Source organism: Struthio camelus, chromosome 23, assembly GCF_040807025.1.
Source record: "Struthio camelus isolate bStrCam1 chromosome 23, bStrCam1.hap1, whole genome shotgun sequence".
Classification (NCBI taxonomy): domain Eukaryota; kingdom Metazoa; phylum Chordata; class Aves; order Struthioniformes; family Struthionidae; genus Struthio; species Struthio camelus.
In genome coordinates, this window is record NC_090964.1 from 10,271,471 (window position 1) to 10,288,285 (window position 16,815).

Genomic DNA, 16,815 nt, shown 5'->3' on the forward strand with positions numbered 1-16,815 from the left:
TAATAGCAGCAGAGACAGTAGCGGGGGTCAACGGTTTGTTTCCCTTCACACTTGAATTTGAGCACTGTTGAGACACTGTTCCCTCAGCTTGGATTAGCAAACCCAAGGAAAGAATGCGTTTTCAGTCTGTAGCATAAAACTCTATCGCTAATGTGAGTGTGAGCTCCTCGGGGCAGTTGCACAAAGCGCAGCAGCCACCCCCTCCCTCTTACCTTGGTTCAGTGTTACCAAGTCACATGGATTTAGTGTAAAGGCGTATTGAGTGCCAGGCCCCCTTGCTGAAGATGACGATGCAAGAGAGGCCCCTTGTGTCACTAGTGACCCCTTCCTGGCACGCGCGTTCCCCGAAGGGTCTTCAGCAGCATGGGCGCGTGAACCCTGGCAGCTCGTTCTGTGGGTTTCGGGGCCCTTTGCCGTTTAGCTTTCCCTTCCCCTATATAGGGAGGGCTACAGGCCTGCAGCACCCAGCCTGGCGTGGCACGCGCTGCGCACCCGCGGGGGCCCCGGCACGCACGGAGCGATGCCCCTCGTCCCCTCCTTCCCCTATAATGCTGCAGCTGCAGCGCACAGCTTTTCCATCAGAAGGGGTGCTGGGGCCCCTGGGGAGGGGTGCTGCGGCGGTCACGGCTGCCCTGGGGCTGGGGCCGCCTCGTGCGTCCCTGCTGCTCTACCCGCTCGCGCCCCCGGCCGGGACGGCTCGGGCCAGGCGGCGGCTCCTGGCGGGACAGGGGCAGCGTGCGGGGGTTTTGCTGTGTTTGGAAGCGCTCTGGTGGCATCCAGGGCGGTGGGGAGGTGCCTGGAGGAGCCAGGAAAGTCGCTCCTGCCTCCTGTGAGTCTAAAACTGAACTGCTGCCTGCCTCGGTTTCCCCCAGCAGCGCTGCGCCCGGGGCAGCCTGGCTGTTTTGCCACCCCACCGCTCTCGGTCCCTTCCCCTTCCCCTAACCGTTTCCGCCCGGCGGTTTTGTGACTTCCTTCACCGTGGCCACCGCGCGCTGGCCTGCCGCTGGCGGCCCCTCGGGGGCCCCGACCGCAGAGCCGCCGGCCTGCCGGGGTCCCCGAGCCCGGCGCCCGCACGGGGCTCGTCCCGGCGGCGCCTTCGCCTGCCCTGCGCCCGTGCCCTGCGGCGCGGGCTGCGGCCGGGGCAGCGCCGAGGCTGTCGGTGCCCTCCTCCCTCCGCAGCCCCACGCTGCCCTGCCGCGGCCGCGCTGCAAGCCCGCCGGCTCATCCGGCCTCCAGCGAGGAAATGCAATATCCCCGGCCGCCTCCCAGCCCCGCGGAGCCCTGCCGCGTCCTGCCGCCCGGCGCCGACCCGCAGCGCCTCCGTGCCCGCCGGCACCCTGCCCTCGGGGCAGCGCGGAGCCGGCAGGAGCCGGGCTGTGCTGCACCCCAGCCCCACGGGGGGACAGAGGACGAGGGTGTCCCGCTGGCCTGTGCTGGGGGCACTGGCACCCACGGGTGCAGCTGGGCTGCAGGCGCCTGGTTGCGCGGCCCAGGGCGGGGAGACTGCTGGCTCTTGCAGAGGCGCCGGGGCCGGACGGCCGCTGGCCGGCGAGGCCGAGATGCAGCGCTGGGAGCAGATGCCCAAGCCCTTGCCGCTGCCGGAGGCGAAGGTGGGTGCAGGGGATTTGCAAGCCTGCGGGTGCTGCCCGAGCTGGGTCTCCGGCCTCGGCTGGGCCCGCGGGTGCTGTGCTGCAGGCAGGAGCCGGGGACTCGCTGTGGTGAGCGGTGCCCCCCATGCCAACGGGTCTCTTCTCTTGCAGGCAGAGCCATGGCCGCCGGCCCCGCACCCTGCGCCTGTCCTGGTCCCCGAGCCGTGTGAGTGTCCCCGTGGCCATGCCGCAGCCATGGTGGTGGGTGGCGAGGGGCAGGGGGTGCACACGGTGGGGCCGGGGTGTGGGGTGCTGGGGGGCAGTGGCTGCGGAGGGCACCGGACCGCCTCGGCCGGCTGCGTCCCCACCAGCCCCGTCCCGTTGCCACCGTGCAGACCGGGAGCCCCAGCTCTGCCGGGCCCTGTTCGACTACGCGCCGGCACTGCCCGATGAGCTGCAGCTGCGGAAGGGCGACGTCGTCCAGGTGCTCTGCATGGTGAGGCCACGCGGAGCCGTCCCTGCACCCCGCACTGTGCACCCTGCACTGTGCACCCTGCATCGTGCACCCTGCACTGTGCACCCTGCACCGTGCACCCTGTAGCCTGCACTCTGCAGCCTGCACCGTGCACCCTGCGGTGGCCTCGAGCCGGGTGGCCTCGAGCGCTCCCTGCCTTGCAGAGGATGCAGGACGAGGGCTGGTGGGAAGGGCAGTGCCGTCACCGGAGAGGCCTCTTCCCCAGCAACTTCGTGGAGCTCCTGCCGCCGCCGGCGCCTGCGGTGAGCGGGGGGCTGCGATGGGGCACGCGGGGCCGGTGGCGTGGAGCTGTGCTGCTGCCGCGGCCTGGGGCCGGCGCGGCCAGACCCTGCAGCCGGTGGGCTCCGCGGGGCCCTCGTCCTGCGTTGTCGGCGCCGGGCGGCAGCCGTGGCGCAGGGGGAGCGCGAGGTGCCGTCCTCACCCTGGCTCTCCCGCAGCTGCAGCCGGCGGTGCCGTGCCGGGACGCGGAGCCGGGTGAGTCGGGGCCGGCGGGGCAGGGGGAGCCGCGTGGGGTGCCGGGGCCGCGGCGCTCTGCGCAGCGACTTCCTTCCCCGCCAGGAGCCGGTTTCCTCCGGCGTCACGTGCCGGGTGCGGGGCTGCGGCGCCCGGGGCGGCTGGGCCCGGCACCGCGCGGCAGGTAGGACGGGGGCAGCCGCGGGGACCCGCGGGGCGGCCCGTCCCCACGCGTCCCCGCGCCGGGCCGGGAGAGCAGCGCCGCGGCCTCGTGCAGGCGCCTGGGGACGGCGCTGGGGACGGCGAGGCTCCGGAGAGCCGCCGGCGGCGAGGATGGGGCTGCCCCACGCCGGCTGCCGGTGCCCGGCAGAGCGGAGGGCAGCCGGCACCTTCCCCGGCCGCCGACCTCCCTTTTTCGCCCCCGCCGCAGCCTCTAAGGCAGCCGAGGACGAGCCCGGCGAGGAGGGGGGGCCCGCGGGTGAGTGGTGCACCGGGGTCCCTGCCGCGGGGCGGGTGCCCCGGTGCCGGCGGCGGCGCGGCGGGCTGGGCTGCGCGGCGTTCCCCGGCAGGAAGCGCTTCCTGCCCCGGCAGCGCGCGGCCTCGCGCCCCGGCGCTCGCTCTGCCGGCCCGGCCCCGGCTCAGCCCGCGCCTCCCCCAGCGCCACCCGCCAGCATGGAGCCGGCCAAGCTCCCCGCCGCCAAGAGACCGGCTCCCGCGCCCCCCGTCCCGGCCAAACCCAAGCCGGCTGCCGGCAAGTAAGAAGCGGCCGTGTGCCGTCGGCCGCCCCGCCGGCGCGCTCAGCCCCCGGCACGGCTGAGCCCGCCGGCGCCCCGCTCCCTGCCCTCTCCGCTGCCCCCAGGCCCTGCGTCTCCAACGGCGAGCGGAGCAAGGCCAGCGACCCAGGTGGGGCCCGGCGGGGCGGCCGCGGCGCGGGGCCCGGGCGGCCGGGGCGCTCGTGGGCGCCAACGCTCCCTTTCGCAGGTGCCGACGGCTTCGAGGCTCTGCAGGTCTGCACGGCCCGGCTGAGCCACCCGACCGCCGCGCGCCCCAGGGTGCCGGGCAAGCGGCCGCCCAGCCTCTTGGTGGTGAGTGCGGGCTCCAGCGCCCCGGGCGGCACAGGGCACGGAGGTGACATGGCATGGGACACGGTGGCAGCATGGCATGGGGGCACGGTGGTGGCATGGCATGGGGCGCGGAGGTGACATGGCATGGGACACGGTGGCGGCATGGCATGGGGCACGGTGGTGGCATGGCATGGGACACGGTGGCGGCATGGCATGGGGTGCGGAGGTGGCATGGCATGGGACACAGTGGTGGCATGGCATGGGGCTCGGAGGTGGCATGGCATGGGGCACGGTGGTGGCATGGTATGGGGCGCGGAGGTGACATGGCATGGGACATGGTGGCGGCATGGCATGGGGCACGGTGGTGGCATGGCATGGGGTGCGGAGGTGGCATGGCATGGGACACGGTGGTGGCATGGCATGGGGTGCGGAGGTGGCATGGCATGGGACACGGTGGTGGCATGGCATGGGGCGCGGAGGTGACATGGCATGGGACACGGTGGCGGCATGGCATGGGGCACGGTGGTGGCATGGCATGGGACACGGTGGCGGCATGGCATGGGACACGGTGGTGGCATGGCATGGGGTGCGGAGGTGGCATGGCATGGGACACGGTGGTGGCATGGCATGGGGCTCGGAGGTGGCATGGCATGGGACATGGTGGTGGCATGGCATGGGGTGCGGAGGTGACATGGCATGGGGCTCGGAGGTGGCATGGCATGGGACACAGTGCCACCATGGCATGGGGCACGGTGGTGGCATGGTACGGGGCACGACACCAGCATGGCATGGGGCACGGTGCCACAGCGGCAGGGCTGCCGGCCGGCCCCCACCGCGGCTCTCGCACCGGCCGTGCACCCCTGCCCCCTGCGCGCCGGCTGCCCGGGCCGGGCCAGGCCGGGGCAGCCAGGGATCCCGCGCTGACGCCCGGCAGGAGCAGCGGCTCGGGGTGCTGCAGCCGCGCGCCGGCGAGGGGGAGAGGCCGGCCGGCGGGATGCCGGCCGCGGGGCCCCGCTCCCAGGTGGCCGGCGCGGGGCAGGGCTCGGAGGCGCCGGTCCCGCCGCGGAGCCGGGAGCTGCCGCCGGAGGAGCGGCTGGCGCTGCAGGACCTGAAGGCGGAGGTGCGCTCGCTGCACATCCTCGTGGACCTGCTGCGGCGCCAGCACCTGTGAGTGGGGCACGGGCACGGCCAGGGCATCCCACACGCCGGCAGCGGGAGCGGGGCGCCGCCGCCGCCGCCGGTCGCCCTCGGGGCCGGTCCTGCCGCGGCTGCCCGGCGCGCTGCTTTGCAGGCGGGACCTGGAGGACGTGCGGCTGGAGCTGTGCCAGGAGCGGGCCAAGCGCGCGGCGCTGCAGGTGGGACGGACGGACGGCCGCCGGGGCCCCCGCCGCCGGCCCGGCCGCCGCTCACCGCCTCTCCTCCGCAGGCGGAGATCGAGCGGGTGAAGACGACGCTGCTCTCCTAGAGCCGCTCGGCGGGGACGCGCCGCGGGACGGGGTGGCGGGGTGCACCCTGCGAGCGCGGTGCCGCCGCCGCGCACCCCGGGCACGGCGGTGTGCGTCCCCCCCGCCCCAACCCCGGCGCTGCGTTTGCATTGCACTGAGGATGGCTAACAACCTCTGTTTATTATAAATATTGTGTAAAATAAACTATTTTGGGTACGGAGCCCTGCCCGGCTGCGTGGGCGCCGCTGGGCAGGGCAGAGCGGCCGGGCAGCGCCGGCAGGGCAGCCCCACGGCGCGGGCGGCCGGCGGCACCTGCCCCCTGCCCCCCCCCCCCCCGGCCGGGCTGCTGCAGCCGCCCCCGCCGCCGCCTCCTGCTCCCCCCCCCCCGGCTCAGCGGCCGACACGGGCCCCGGCGCCTTCTGGCAGCCCGCCATCGACGTGGGGCTGGGAGAACATCTGGAAAACATCTGGATCCTGTTAGGGCCGGAGGCGCAGGCCTGGGAAGGAGCTATTTTTGCAAAGCAGCCGGGGGAGGCGGGGGGTGGCGGGTCCGGACGGGGCCGCGGGAGCTGCTCCCGCACCGCAGCGACGGCGCAGCCGGCCCGGCCCCGCTCCGCCGGGAACCGTCCGCCCCCTCCCTCGCCGGCATCCGGCACGGCCCGGGGTCGCGGGCCGGGCGCTGCTGGAAAGGGCCCGCGGCTAATTCCGGTGGGAACGCGGAGTCCGGGGCTGGCCGGGGAGGGAAGCGGCCTGGGAACGTCTCGGCGGGGTCCGGCCGGCTCCTGCGCGGCGGGGGGGCACCCGGCGCTCCGGGGAGCCTGGGAAAGCGCCCTGTCCCCAGGGCCGGCGGCTCCGCTCGGCCGCGGCGGGCGTGCACGGCGCCAGCACCCGTCCTGCACCGGCGCCTGCACTCGTACCGATGGCGCACAGCGGCCGTGCCGTGCCGGGCCGTGCCGGGCTGCTGGCGCTCAGTAGTAGAGGCTGCGGCCGGCGGCGCCGGCGCCCAGCAGGTCGGGCTGCCCGTTGCGCCAGATCTCGCGGATGATGCGCTCGCGCTCCTCCAGCCGCTGCGCCCGCGCCAGCTCCTCGGCCGAGGCGAAGACGTTGACGGCCAGCGCGCCGTCCCCGGCGCCGGGGCTCTCCGGCGGCAGCTCGGTCACCGGCAGCAGCGACTCGGAGGCCGCCCGGTCGATGGTGTCCTCGTCGTCCTCCTCCTCGTCGTCCTCCTCGTCCTCGTCGTCCTCGTCGTCCTCGTCCTCGGTGTCCTCGGCGTCCTCGGCGCGCCGGCGGGGGCGGCGCGGGGGCCGGGGCGGCGGGCGGTGGGCGCGGGGCCGGCAGGAGATGCGCAGCACCAGCAGGCACAGGGTCAGCAGCAGCCCGAAGCAGACGCCCAGCACGAAGTAGAGCCCGAAGCTCTCGGGGTTGGCTGCGGGCAGAGGCAGCGGGGCTGAGGGGCTGCCTGGGCCGCGCCGTGCTGCACCGCGCCGTGCTGCACCACCCCGCGCCGTGTCGCGCCGCACCATGCCATGCTGCACCGTGCCGTGCTGTGCCGCACCGTGCCATGCTGCACCGCGCCGCGCCGTGCCATGCTGCACCATGCCGTGCCGCACCGTGCCATGCTGCGCCGCACCGCGCCGTGCCCTGCTGCACCATGCCGTGCCCTGCTGCACCGTGTCATGCTGCACTGTGCCACGCATGCCGTGCCACGCTGCGCCGTGCCATGCCGTGCCGCGCCGGCAGCCTCACCTCGGATGTGGGCGTACGCAGCCATGCTGTTGCTCAGCAGCTCCATCTCCCGCTGCCGGCTCTCCATCCCGCTCCGGCTGCGCTCAGGGCCGCCGGGGGCCCCGCGCGCTCCGCATCTGCGGGACGAGGGGCCCGAGTGAGGGGCTGAGCGCCGCGCCGTGCCGCACCGGCCGGGGGCTCCCAGCCCCGACGTCCTTCCTGCGGGCCAGGAAGGATACGGCCCCTCCGGGACGCTGCGCCAAGCGGATCCGCTGCACCAGGCCGAGCTTTCCGCCCCGGCCCAGCCCTGGCCCCGGGCACGGCGCCCGCGGGCAGCCTGCTCCCGCCACCCCTGTTTGCACATGGTGCCCCGGGGCAGCCCGGCCGCGGCGCGGGGACAAGGGCCGCACTGCGGTGCAAAGGGCAACGGCACTGCCGGGCCCTCGCTGCCCCCCTGCACGGTGCAGGGACCCCCCCGCCGCCCCAAGCCCTCGCTGCCCCCCGCGCGGTGCACGGATTCCCATGCCCTGGCCCCGGGCAGGGCCGGCGGTGATGCCGCATCCGCCGCCCTGGCACGGGGAAGAGCTCTTTTCCCAGAAACGTCTCCACGGAGGGAGGAATGAGGAAAGAAATGCAGAAAATGTGACACATCAGCAGAACCGTCCCTGGACAGTCCGGTCCTCCCCGTGCACGGAGGCAGCGGGGCTGCGGCACGCAGCTGGGCCAGGGCAGACCTGCGGGGCGCCCCCCAGCCCCGAAACACGGCCAGCGCTGTCCCCACGCGGGGCTGCCCCCCTCCCCGAGGAGCAGCCCCACTGCTGGCTCGGCCGGGCCACGGCCGCTCCACGAGCCCCGCTATGGGGCCGGGAGCGCGCAGGGCCCCCGTGACGGGGCCGGGAGCCAGCAGAGGGCAAGGCCAGAAGGAGCCAGGCCCGGGCGCTTGCCCTGCACCAGGGTAGGTGACCCATGTGCTGTCCCCAACGGGGACAGTGCTGGCCCCAGGGGCCGTGTCTGGACGTCACGGGAGGGACATCACTGTAGGGTACGGCCGTGTTCGTGGGCACAGCCTTGAGCACCGCGTCCCCGAGCACCAAGTCCTGCACCGAGTCCCCAAACACCGTGTCCCATGTCCCCGAGTCCTGCGTCCCCGAGCCCCGAGTCCTGCATCCCCGAGCCCTGCATCCCCGAGCCCCGAGTCCTGCAGCCACAGGCCCTCAGCCCCACGTCCCCCAAGTCCGAGCCCCGCGTCCCCGAGCCCCGAGTCCTGCACCGAGTCCCCAAACACCGTGTCCCATGTCCCCGAGTCCTGCAGCCACAGGCCCTCAGCCCCATGTCCCCCAAGTCCGAGTCCTGCGTCCCCGAGCACCAAGTCCTGCACCGAGTCCCCAAACACCGTGTCCCATGTCCCCGAGTCCCACGTCCCCGAGCCCCGAGTCCTGCATCCCCGAGCCCCGAGTCCTGCAGCCACAGGCGCTCAGCCCCACGTCCCCCAAGTCCGAGCCCCGCGTCCCCGAGCCCCGAGTCCCGGAGCACCAAGTCCTGCCCCGAGTCCCACAGCCCCGAGTCCTGCATCCCGGAGCACGGCGTCCCACCTCCTCCTGCACCGAGCCCCGTGTCCCCAGGCCGGGGCGCCTCGGGCAGGGCACGGCGCAGCGCCGTGACACGCGGCGGTGGCTGCGGTACTCACCGGGCCGGGGGCGCGGGCGGCCCGGCGCAGGGCGGGAGCCGGCTGCACTCGGGCGGCAGCGAGGGAGGAGAGAGAAGGGTCTGTTTAGCATTAACGCGGCAGCAACAGGAAATAGTTCGGCGGAGGCCGGCGGTCAGCGCTGCCGCCGCGGAGCCAATGGCTGCTCCGTCCTGCCGCTCCTTCGCCCGCTCCCCCGGGACAGGGCGGGCGCGGGGGGCTGCCGGCCCCTCCGCCGGGCGCCCCCCAAGCAAGGGGGCTCGGCTGCCCCTCTGCCTCCGGGCGCACCGAGCTCCCGCTGCTGGCGGGGCGGGACGGGACGGGGATGGGCTCTGCTGAGACCCCTCGCGCTCGTCTCAGGCGGCGCTGCTGGGCCTGGGGCCGCGGGGAGAGCGGGGCGGCGGCCCCGCAGCCCCCTCCCTCCCCTCGGGCAGCGCCGGGACGGGGCCCCGCCGGCTGCGGGGGGCTGGGGGGCCGGGCTGGGGGGCAGGGCGGTGCGGGGCAGGGCTGTGGGGCCGGGCTGTGGGGCAGGGCTGTGCGGGGTGATGGGGGCAGTGTGGGGCAGGGCGGTGTGGGGCCGGGCTGTGGGGCCGGGATGTGCGGGACAGGGCGGTGCGGGGTGATGGGGGCAGTATGGGGCCGGGCTGTGCGGGACAGGGCTGTGTGGGGCGATGGGGGCAGTATGGGGCCGGGCTGTGGGGCAGGGCTGTGTGGGGCAGGGCTGTGGGGCAGGGCTGTGGGGCAGGGCGGTGTGGGGCAGGGCGGTGTGGGGCAGGGCTGTGGGGCCGGGCTGTGAGGGGCAGGGCGGTGTGGGGCGATGGGGGCAGTGTGGGGCCGGGCTGTGGGGCAGGGCTGTGCGGGGTGATGGGGGCAGTGTGGGGCCGGGCTGTGTGGGGTGGAGCAGGGCGATGAGGGGCAGTGTGGGGCAGAGCAGTGCGGGGCGATGAGGGGCAGTGTGGGGCAGGGCAGTGCGGGGCAGAGCGGGGCGATGAGGGGCAGTGTGGGGCAGGGCAGTGCGGGGCAGGGCAGTGCGGGGCAGAGCGGGGCGATGAGGGGCAGTGTGGGGCAGGGCAGTGTGGGGCAGAGCGGGGCGATGAGGGGCAGTGTGGGGCAGGGCAGTGCGGGGCAGAGTGGGGCGATGAGGGGCAGTGTGGGGCAGGGCAGTGTGGGGCAGGGCAGTGCGGGGCAGAGCGGGGCGATGAGGGGCAGTGTGGGGCGAGGAGGGGCAGTGTGGGGCAGGGCAGTGTGGGGCAGAACGGGGCGATGAGGGGCAGTGTGGGGCAGGGCAGTGCGGGGCAGAGTGGGGCGATGAGGGGCAGTGTGGGGCAGGGCAGTGTGGGGCAGTGTGGGGCAGGGCAGTGCGGGGCGATGAGGGGCAGTGTGGGGCAGGGCAGTGCGGGGCAGGGCAGTGCGGGGCAGAGCGGGGCGATGAGGGGCAGTGTGGGGCAGGGCAGTGCGGGGCGATGAGGGGCAGTGTGGGGCAGGGCAGTGCGGGGCGATGAGGGGCAGTGTGGGGCAGGGCAGTGTGGGGCAGAGCGGGGCGATGCGGGGCAGTGTGGGGCAGGGCAGTGCGGGGCAGAGCGGGGCGATGAGGGGCAGTGTGGGGCAGGGCAGTGTGGGGCAGGGCAGTGCGGGGCAGAGCGGGGCGATGAGGGGCAGTGTGGGGCAGGGCAGTGCGGGGCAGAGTGGGGCGATGAGGGGCAGTGTGGGGCAGGGCAGCCCCTGGGGCAGCGCCCCCTGGCGCCCCCCCGGCCCGCCGCCGCCCCCCCGCGGTCGCTGCGCTCCTCAGCTCTCGTTATGAAGTTTTATTGCCGACATGCAGGAGTAGTTTCGATGTAGTACAAAAATAATGTCTTTATACAAACTTTTTTCCCTTGTTTTTGTTTTTTGTTTGTTTTTTACAACAGGATCCTTCCCTACAGCATGTCATACATCGCTACCACAGAGACCCGAGCAAGCGGCTCCAACCCTCCCGTGCGCTACCGTGGTTTTCCAGTTTGCTTCAACACAAATGCGATTTACTGGCGATTGCTCGTTTGCCGAAATACTCAATATCATACAACTTCGCGGCGTCCCCGGAATATTGCTTTAAGTTTGGGGGGGGGGGGGGAGGGGGGGGGCACAGACCAGGAGGGAGCGAGGCTGGGGAGAGGAGCAGGAGAAAACCCAATGGAGAGAGCAGGACCCGGCCCACCCCGCGCGGAGCCGCCGGGGGCCCGTCCGGGGGCCGCGGCACCCCGGCGTGGGGCGAGGGTCCGGGCCCCTAGACTGGGGCTACTGTCCCTGCCCTGCTGCTGGTGGGGGCGACAGTTTCACACAGAGGCGTGCACGGACAGATCGATCGTCTTGAAAAATAAATAAGGCTAAGACTTACGCTACTGGCTCAGCTGGCTGGGGTTGCTGCAACTGTTCTAGTCTGTATTAGTGTTCACAAATTAACTGCCTGCAGGCGGCCCAGTTGTTTTGGCGAGTTCAGAGGCAGAACATAATGCCCGACCCTGCCGAGGAGTTTCAGGTCACTCCCTATACGTCCATCACCAGAGTCCCCCCCAAAAGACAACCGTAGGCTTAAAGACGCTAGACGCAGCCTGCTCCCCCAGCCTCAGGCAAGAGAAGGCAACAAGCTACAAATAAATCTGCTACTCGCTCCCTGCCTGCATCCGTGGGCAGAGCAAGGAGTAATTTGTGCCACACCAGCACGAGGCGCACAGGTACGGGAGCTGGTGGTGGAGAGAGATGCCATCCCTTTCTCCGAGAAGCATCGTCAATGGTGGTAAAGCTCACCCCAAAAAGCAGGGCCAAAGTCTATACCTCTTCCTGGGACCGGGCCAAGGCACGTCCCTGCTAGCACATTTCCCTGTGCCAAACCCGGCGGCCCCAGCTCAGAGCGCCCCAGCTCTCTCGTTGGTGCTGGGCGTAACGTTAGCACCTATGCTGCTGCTGCTGCTGCTGCGGGGCCCAACGTTGTAGCCAGCCCAGCCCAGGGGACCGAGGCATCCAAAAAAACCTCTGGGTTGAGCAGGAAAGCTGGATGGGGCACTGTGAGCCATGGGATCTTTGCGTGAGAACAGTTAATCTGGCAAGACGGGCATCCAGTTCACAAAATGAGGCTCAGAAACAATCCTTCCTGTTCTCAGCACAGTCAGATGCTTTTCCAGTGGCATTAGGTGACTAACCGGGACATCCTTCTCCAGCCTAAGCACCACACTGGGACAGCAGAGGAAGGCCCAGGTTTACATGGTGAGCTGGGATGGCAAGATAAGCTAGAGAACAAATACAGTAGAGACTTCAGCCAGCCCCTTTCTAATTCTAGGCAGATTATTCTGGGAAGCTTTTTCACATTATAACTCATATATTATATCTGTACCACAAATGAAGTGTGAAAATGCTAAACCAATTAATGCAATTTTAACTGCACCTTAGATAAGCTACTGAAAAAATAAGATTAAATCATGTATTCTTACAAAACTAAAAGAATCAGTGAAAGGTGAGAAGAGGTCAAAGGCCAGGATGGGCCAAGTTCTGCAAAACCTTTGAATAACTATGGACAAGACTAAATCCTTGCAGTGATTGTCTGCAATGACAATTCTTGTCTCACACCGTGGCTGTGTTCTCAGGAACAGCGATTAGTCATAGCAGGCAACTGGGCTGTTTGGGTGCTGCTCACTGAAGGCCTCAGCGCACTGAGGCCCACACAAAGCCAGCGAGGGTTAGACAACACATTTAAACCAGGTGGTATGTTAAATACAGGAAAAGATTTGATGCAGATGAAGGGAAGTGGGAGGCTTCAAGAAATTCTTACTTTCAAGAAACCCAGATAAATCTAAGCTTATTCAAACCATATGGAGGGAACGCAATCAGCCGACTCTCCATACTACACACAGCCGCAACGCTTGTGCCAGCAAACCAGCTTCACCCTTGGTAATCTTCTCCTTTCTGACAGGCTTTGCTCGATCCAGAGAACAGCATGGTTAAAAAGACAAGAGAGGTAGATTACAAAGTCATGATTAAAAGCAGATTAGTCATCTAGGCTTGGATTTAAAAACAAAGATTCCAGAAGATGCCAAGAGATTGCTGCTTCCAAAACTAGCTTTTTCAAAAGTCTTCTCCCTCCAGAGCGAGTGTGAGTGTGTGTCCCTTAACAGAGCTCAGAAGAATTGCTACATTATTCTCCATCATGGGACACCAGTATTGCTGTTGAGCTGTAGTAGGTGACGTGAAAGGCAGATTGCAGGATGGTGCTTGTGCTCTCAGATGTGCGGGAAGCTACTTCCGAAGGTACCTCTGGGCCAGGATAGCTGCATCCAAAGGGTTCATGGGCTGAGCGTCATGGCCCAGGCGTCGCACAGGGGGGATGTTCCCAAACTGTCGTTTCTGTAGGAAGCTCTTGGCCTCATGCAAGGTGTTCTTTTCCTCAGCCAGGAGTAGCTGCTGCCTCATGTAGTTCTCAAACTCATATTGTGAGCACTCCTCTGTCACCTTCACCTGCAAGAGAACCACCTCATCAGAGCCACAGTGACAAGCAGTGCTCCCATAGCAAGTTGGGTTTGTGTTGAGCTGGTCTGGAGGAGCATGGAAGTGTGGCAGCAAGCACCTCTCACAGCTCTTAGCACGCGCCATAATTCACCTCCAATGGTCCAGAACTAACACAGGATAACTAGAGTCTAACAAAAGAAAACACCTTCACTGGACCTGCTGCTGAACTTAAGACACAGAACTCCCTTGTGCCACCAGGAACAGAGGTCTGAAAACCTTGTGGGCATTGTCTCAGTGCAGCTCATCCCCAGTGCTGCCAAGTATTCAAGAGTTAGTGCAGCTGCTGGACCACAATACTCACATCCCTCCTCAGCCCAGCGGAGGAGGAGCTTGCCAAGGGATTTCTGAAGGTAGCGTTGCCTGCCTGGCTGCTGCGCCACAGGCAAAAGCTCCAAGACAACTGTCCCCAGGCAGTGAGGTCACTGGTCATCCCTTCCAACATGAAATAACACTGGCAAGAAAACAGGATGTTTGCTCCCGTTACAGAACGCGCTGGGGACACCGAGCCAGTGTTGCTACCACTTCCTGGCTCTTGCCGGCATGTGCAAGCTCTCAGCTGCATACAAGGGACTGAACGCATCTCGGAGGAGAGCGGACCGCCCCAAAGTTTGGGTCAGCTGAGCTCACTTCCACACAGCACAGTTGGCTGGATACTCTCTGCTTCCCTGTCCCAGCAGCATAAGACCTTCCTTTCTTTTGCACAAGATCGTGATGGATACAGCAGCCTCCTAGAGCAGTTACCACAGCAAGGTCCTCACCACCCTCCCCTCACCAGCTCAGGGGCCATTTCTTTCTATAGCAGATGGGCTTGCAGGGGCAAGGGAAAGCAGCACGAGGGTGTGCAGGTGCACACCTACCTCTTGGGGGTTTTCAGGGTTAGCCACTTGGTCATCAATGTCTGGCACAACTTGCAAAGGGCCACTTAGCGAGGACATAGACTGCCTAGGGGTGAGAATACAGCATTAAAAATTCAGAGCACAGTGCCAGCTCCCCCACCCTCGCCCAACAGACTGGTCACACTTCTGCCTGGCTGGCCATTGCTGGCACGCTACATGGGCACAGTGCTGTCTAGATGCCACACCAGCTACTGCTACTAAAGCATACCACTCCAAATTCACAGTCAAATTTCATTGAAGGAAATAACGTTACAATCTCCACAGTTTCTTTTTTTAAAACAGGATGTGGAACTCTTAACATCTTGCCTAGGTAGGAGAGAAAACAGCCACAACTCCAAAAATCACAGAGGTTTCACTGCTGACTCAGCAGACAGCACAAGAACTTAGCTTGGACATGCTGTGCAGCACAGACCGAGGGTCAAAGGGCTGACGACAGAGGGCTGCTCAGAGCAAACACTGTCAGCAGCTACTTCTGCTGGAGCATGCTACTAGAATCTCATCCCAGTCCTGGGGTCAGATTTACTCTTAACAGTTATCCCCACCTTGCAAATGCAGTGTTCCTCTTCGTAATGCTATCCGCTGCTCTTCCTCTAGCTCTCACGTCTGATTTTACTTAACTGACAAGGCAGGGCTAATTACAAACTTGTAGGAAATGACTGTCTTTTGGTTGCATCTGTATGTACATGCGCAATAATCCTGACCATTAGCCTATTTAAAAGTCAAATTTGAGGAGGAAAGGGGTGACACAGAACAGCAAAGGCCCTCCAGTGCCCCAGTACTGTTTGGTAATTTTATTGCTTTACAAAATCCAACTTTTCTGTCACAAATGATAAGCATTTGCACTAGTCATGCCAGCTGTGTCCATCAGCAGCCACCAGTGTCACCTGCCAACCACATGGAAATGTTTGTGACACAAGTTTTAAAAACTTTTTTGCCGTTTTCACAGACTGTCCTCTGGTATCCTGTGCTTGGCAGCAGTCTGCTGACCACAGCTGAAGTAATACAAACTTGAGGCCAGAGACTCCGTGTTCCCATCTTTCTCCTCTTGAACATACCATGATGCTATGATGGAGCTGAGAGAATCCAGCACTTCAGAAGCTGTCAGACGCTGCTGTGGATCCAAGACCAGCAGTTTTCGGATCAAGCACACAGTGTTTTCTGAGACCCGCCCATCCCTGGGAGAGAGAAAGCATGGTGAGTCAGAGTGTCACCTGTCCCAGTGTCTGAGGTGGGCAGAGTCAGCAACAAGATGGACAGGCTGACAGCACGCCGGTCAGGAGCTACAGGAGCCACTACTGCTCTGACTCAGGAGACCCCAGAATTAACCAGGCAGTTGCTTCCCTGTCCCAGCAGCCTGAGGCCTTTCTCACCTTTGCACAAGATGTCCCAGCTCAGCCACTCCTTCCTTGGTGTCTATTGCATACACAGCCTTTGTTCTCATTTCTGCTGTGACCATCAGGGGCTTTGACCAAAGGCCCCTCCAGCTCATGCTGCCACAATAAGGCACAGCGCACTGCCTATACAGGCATTAAGAGAAGGACTGCCCTGGGACAGGCTGTACTCACTCAGGGATGGTGTACTCAGCAGCCTTGATTTTACGGAAAAGCTCCTGAGGTATGCTGTCGTAGAAGGGAAACTGGCCATAGAGCATGGTGAAGAGCACCACACCCAACGCCCACATGTCACTGGGTTTCCCACGGTACGGCCGCCCTGCAGGGAGGAAGGAGAGACAAAAGCAACAGGCTTTACAATACCGTTGACTTCTGTGGTCCACCGTGGCAGTAAAAGCCCAGAAGCAACCTCTAAAAAAGGAGCGTATGCAGAATTAAAATGCTCAGCCCTTCCTATTCCAAGACAACAAGAACCTCTTTCAAAGATGCACTCTTGCAAACAAGGAAACCAGTCATCTCCACACAGATATTTCCCCATTCTCTGCAGGGGAAGGTTATCCTTACTGAAGGGCCTTGGTATGATCTGAGAGCATCAAGTAATCAGAATCACAAGGGCACTGTATAGGAGTTCATAAAAGGGCCCACAGCTGCTCCTTAGAGCTAGAGCCAAAGTCCAAGCAGCACCCGTTCAGCTTTGTTTCTTTCAGAAATGCATCCATTCAGGAACTGGTAGCACAAACTGAACAGTGAGTTTCTCAAAAGGTCCCTTCTGTTCTAGCTCTATGCTGAAGCTGCCTTCAGATACCTGCTTCACCCTCCTTCACCATCCCTGGCAGCACTGTCACTGCCAGGAACCCTTGAGCGTTCCAGGTCCAACGAATGCACCTTGCTACAATTCCAGGTCAAAGGAGAAAGGAATTTAAGGGTCAGCCAACAAAATGGGGGGACAAGAAAGAAGGTGCGAAAAGAATACGCTGATGAGAGAGAACACCGGTGAACAGCGGCCTGAGGTTAACACCAGTCCCTGCCACGCTGGCTGTACAGGAGATTTGAGCAGAAACGTAGACTAAGACTCTCCACGCTCGGATTCAGGCTCTCAAGATGGGACTCAGCATTTAGAAAGGACCTGAAGGACACGGTCACTAGAGCCTGCCGTGAAGCAGCAGCGTGCTCAGAAGACGCCTCCCCCGGCACAGGCACTCCAGAAAGCTGCTGCAACCCCAATACGCCCTGGAATCCGCTAGATGGAAACGCTGCTTTAAAGTCCCTTCAATCACATAATAAATCAGCAAATAGCAGCTTGCATGAGGGTCAAAAATTAAACTCCAGTGCTATACCACAGCACAGGATTAAGGGAATGACTTCCTCTGACTCACACAGTGAGTCACTGCTGCAGCATTCATTACTTGTACTAATTATTCTCTGCTTTATATGCTCAAAAAAGGCACCTCTCCCTCCTCCTCCAGCTTCTCCTGCAGTGACATTTCAGTAGCCACA

General features: G+C 65.3%; 3 protein-coding genes across 9 annotated transcripts in view; 1 reads left to right on the top strand and 2 right to left on the bottom strand.

The window, feature by feature from the left end:
- Positions 1-1,118: 1,118 nt before the first annotated feature.
- SH3D21 (SH3 domain containing 21) lies at positions 1,119-5,306 on the top strand. Of its 4 annotated transcripts, none has more exons than XM_068917633.1 (12): positions 1,119-1,610; positions 1,761-1,815; positions 1,985-2,085; positions 2,268-2,366; positions 2,562-2,598; positions 3,008-3,055; positions 3,236-3,332; positions 3,437-3,480; positions 3,559-3,662; positions 4,576-4,808; positions 4,933-4,996; positions 5,068-5,306. In XM_068917633.1, exons 1-12 carry the CDS (start codon positions 1,560-1,562, stop codon positions 5,104-5,106), a joined length of 972 nt encoding a protein of 323 aa, XP_068773734.1. In that variant the 5' UTR covers positions 1,119-1,559; the 3' UTR covers positions 5,107-5,306. The 4 variants fall into 4 exon arrangements, with proteins under 4 accessions (XP_068773734.1, XP_068773735.1, XP_068773736.1 ...); XM_068917634.1 differs by having other exon boundaries at positions 4,582-4,808; XM_068917635.1 differs by having other exon boundaries at positions 2,277-2,366.
- A 140-nt stretch (positions 5,307-5,446) lies between these two features.
- On the bottom strand, positions 5,447-8,630 carry EVA1B (eva-1 homolog B). 2 transcript variants are annotated; one of them, XM_068917637.1, is made up of 3 exons: positions 8,499-8,630; positions 6,833-6,948; positions 5,447-6,512 (listed from the first exon to the last, which is right to left on the bottom strand). In XM_068917637.1, the coding sequence occupies exons 2-3, from the start codon at positions 6,897-6,899 to the stop codon at positions 6,055-6,057; spliced, it is 525 nt and encodes a 174-aa protein (XP_068773738.1). In that variant the 5' UTR covers positions 6,900-6,948; positions 8,499-8,630; the 3' UTR covers positions 5,447-6,054. The 2 variants fall into 2 exon arrangements, with proteins under 2 accessions (XP_068773738.1, XP_068773739.1); XM_068917638.1 differs by lacking the exon at positions 8,499-8,630 and adding an exon at positions 8,404-8,490.
- Positions 8,631-10,285: 1,655 nt separating this feature from the next.
- Positions 10,286-16,815, bottom strand: part of STK40 (serine/threonine kinase 40) — a 33,802-nt gene continuing 27,272 nt past the window's right edge. For all 3 annotated transcript variants that reach the window (XM_068917078.1, XM_068917076.1, XM_068917077.1), the window contains exons 9-12: positions 15,493-15,637; positions 14,983-15,102; positions 13,889-13,973; positions 10,286-12,980 (exon numbers count right to left, since the gene is read on the bottom strand). In XM_068917078.1, the coding sequence (XP_068773179.1) occupies positions 12,762-12,980; positions 13,889-13,973; positions 14,983-15,102; positions 15,493-15,637 (569 nt within the window). In that variant the 3' untranslated portion in view covers positions 10,286-12,761. The remainder of the gene's footprint in view (positions 12,981-13,888; positions 13,974-14,982; positions 15,103-15,492; positions 15,638-16,815) is intronic.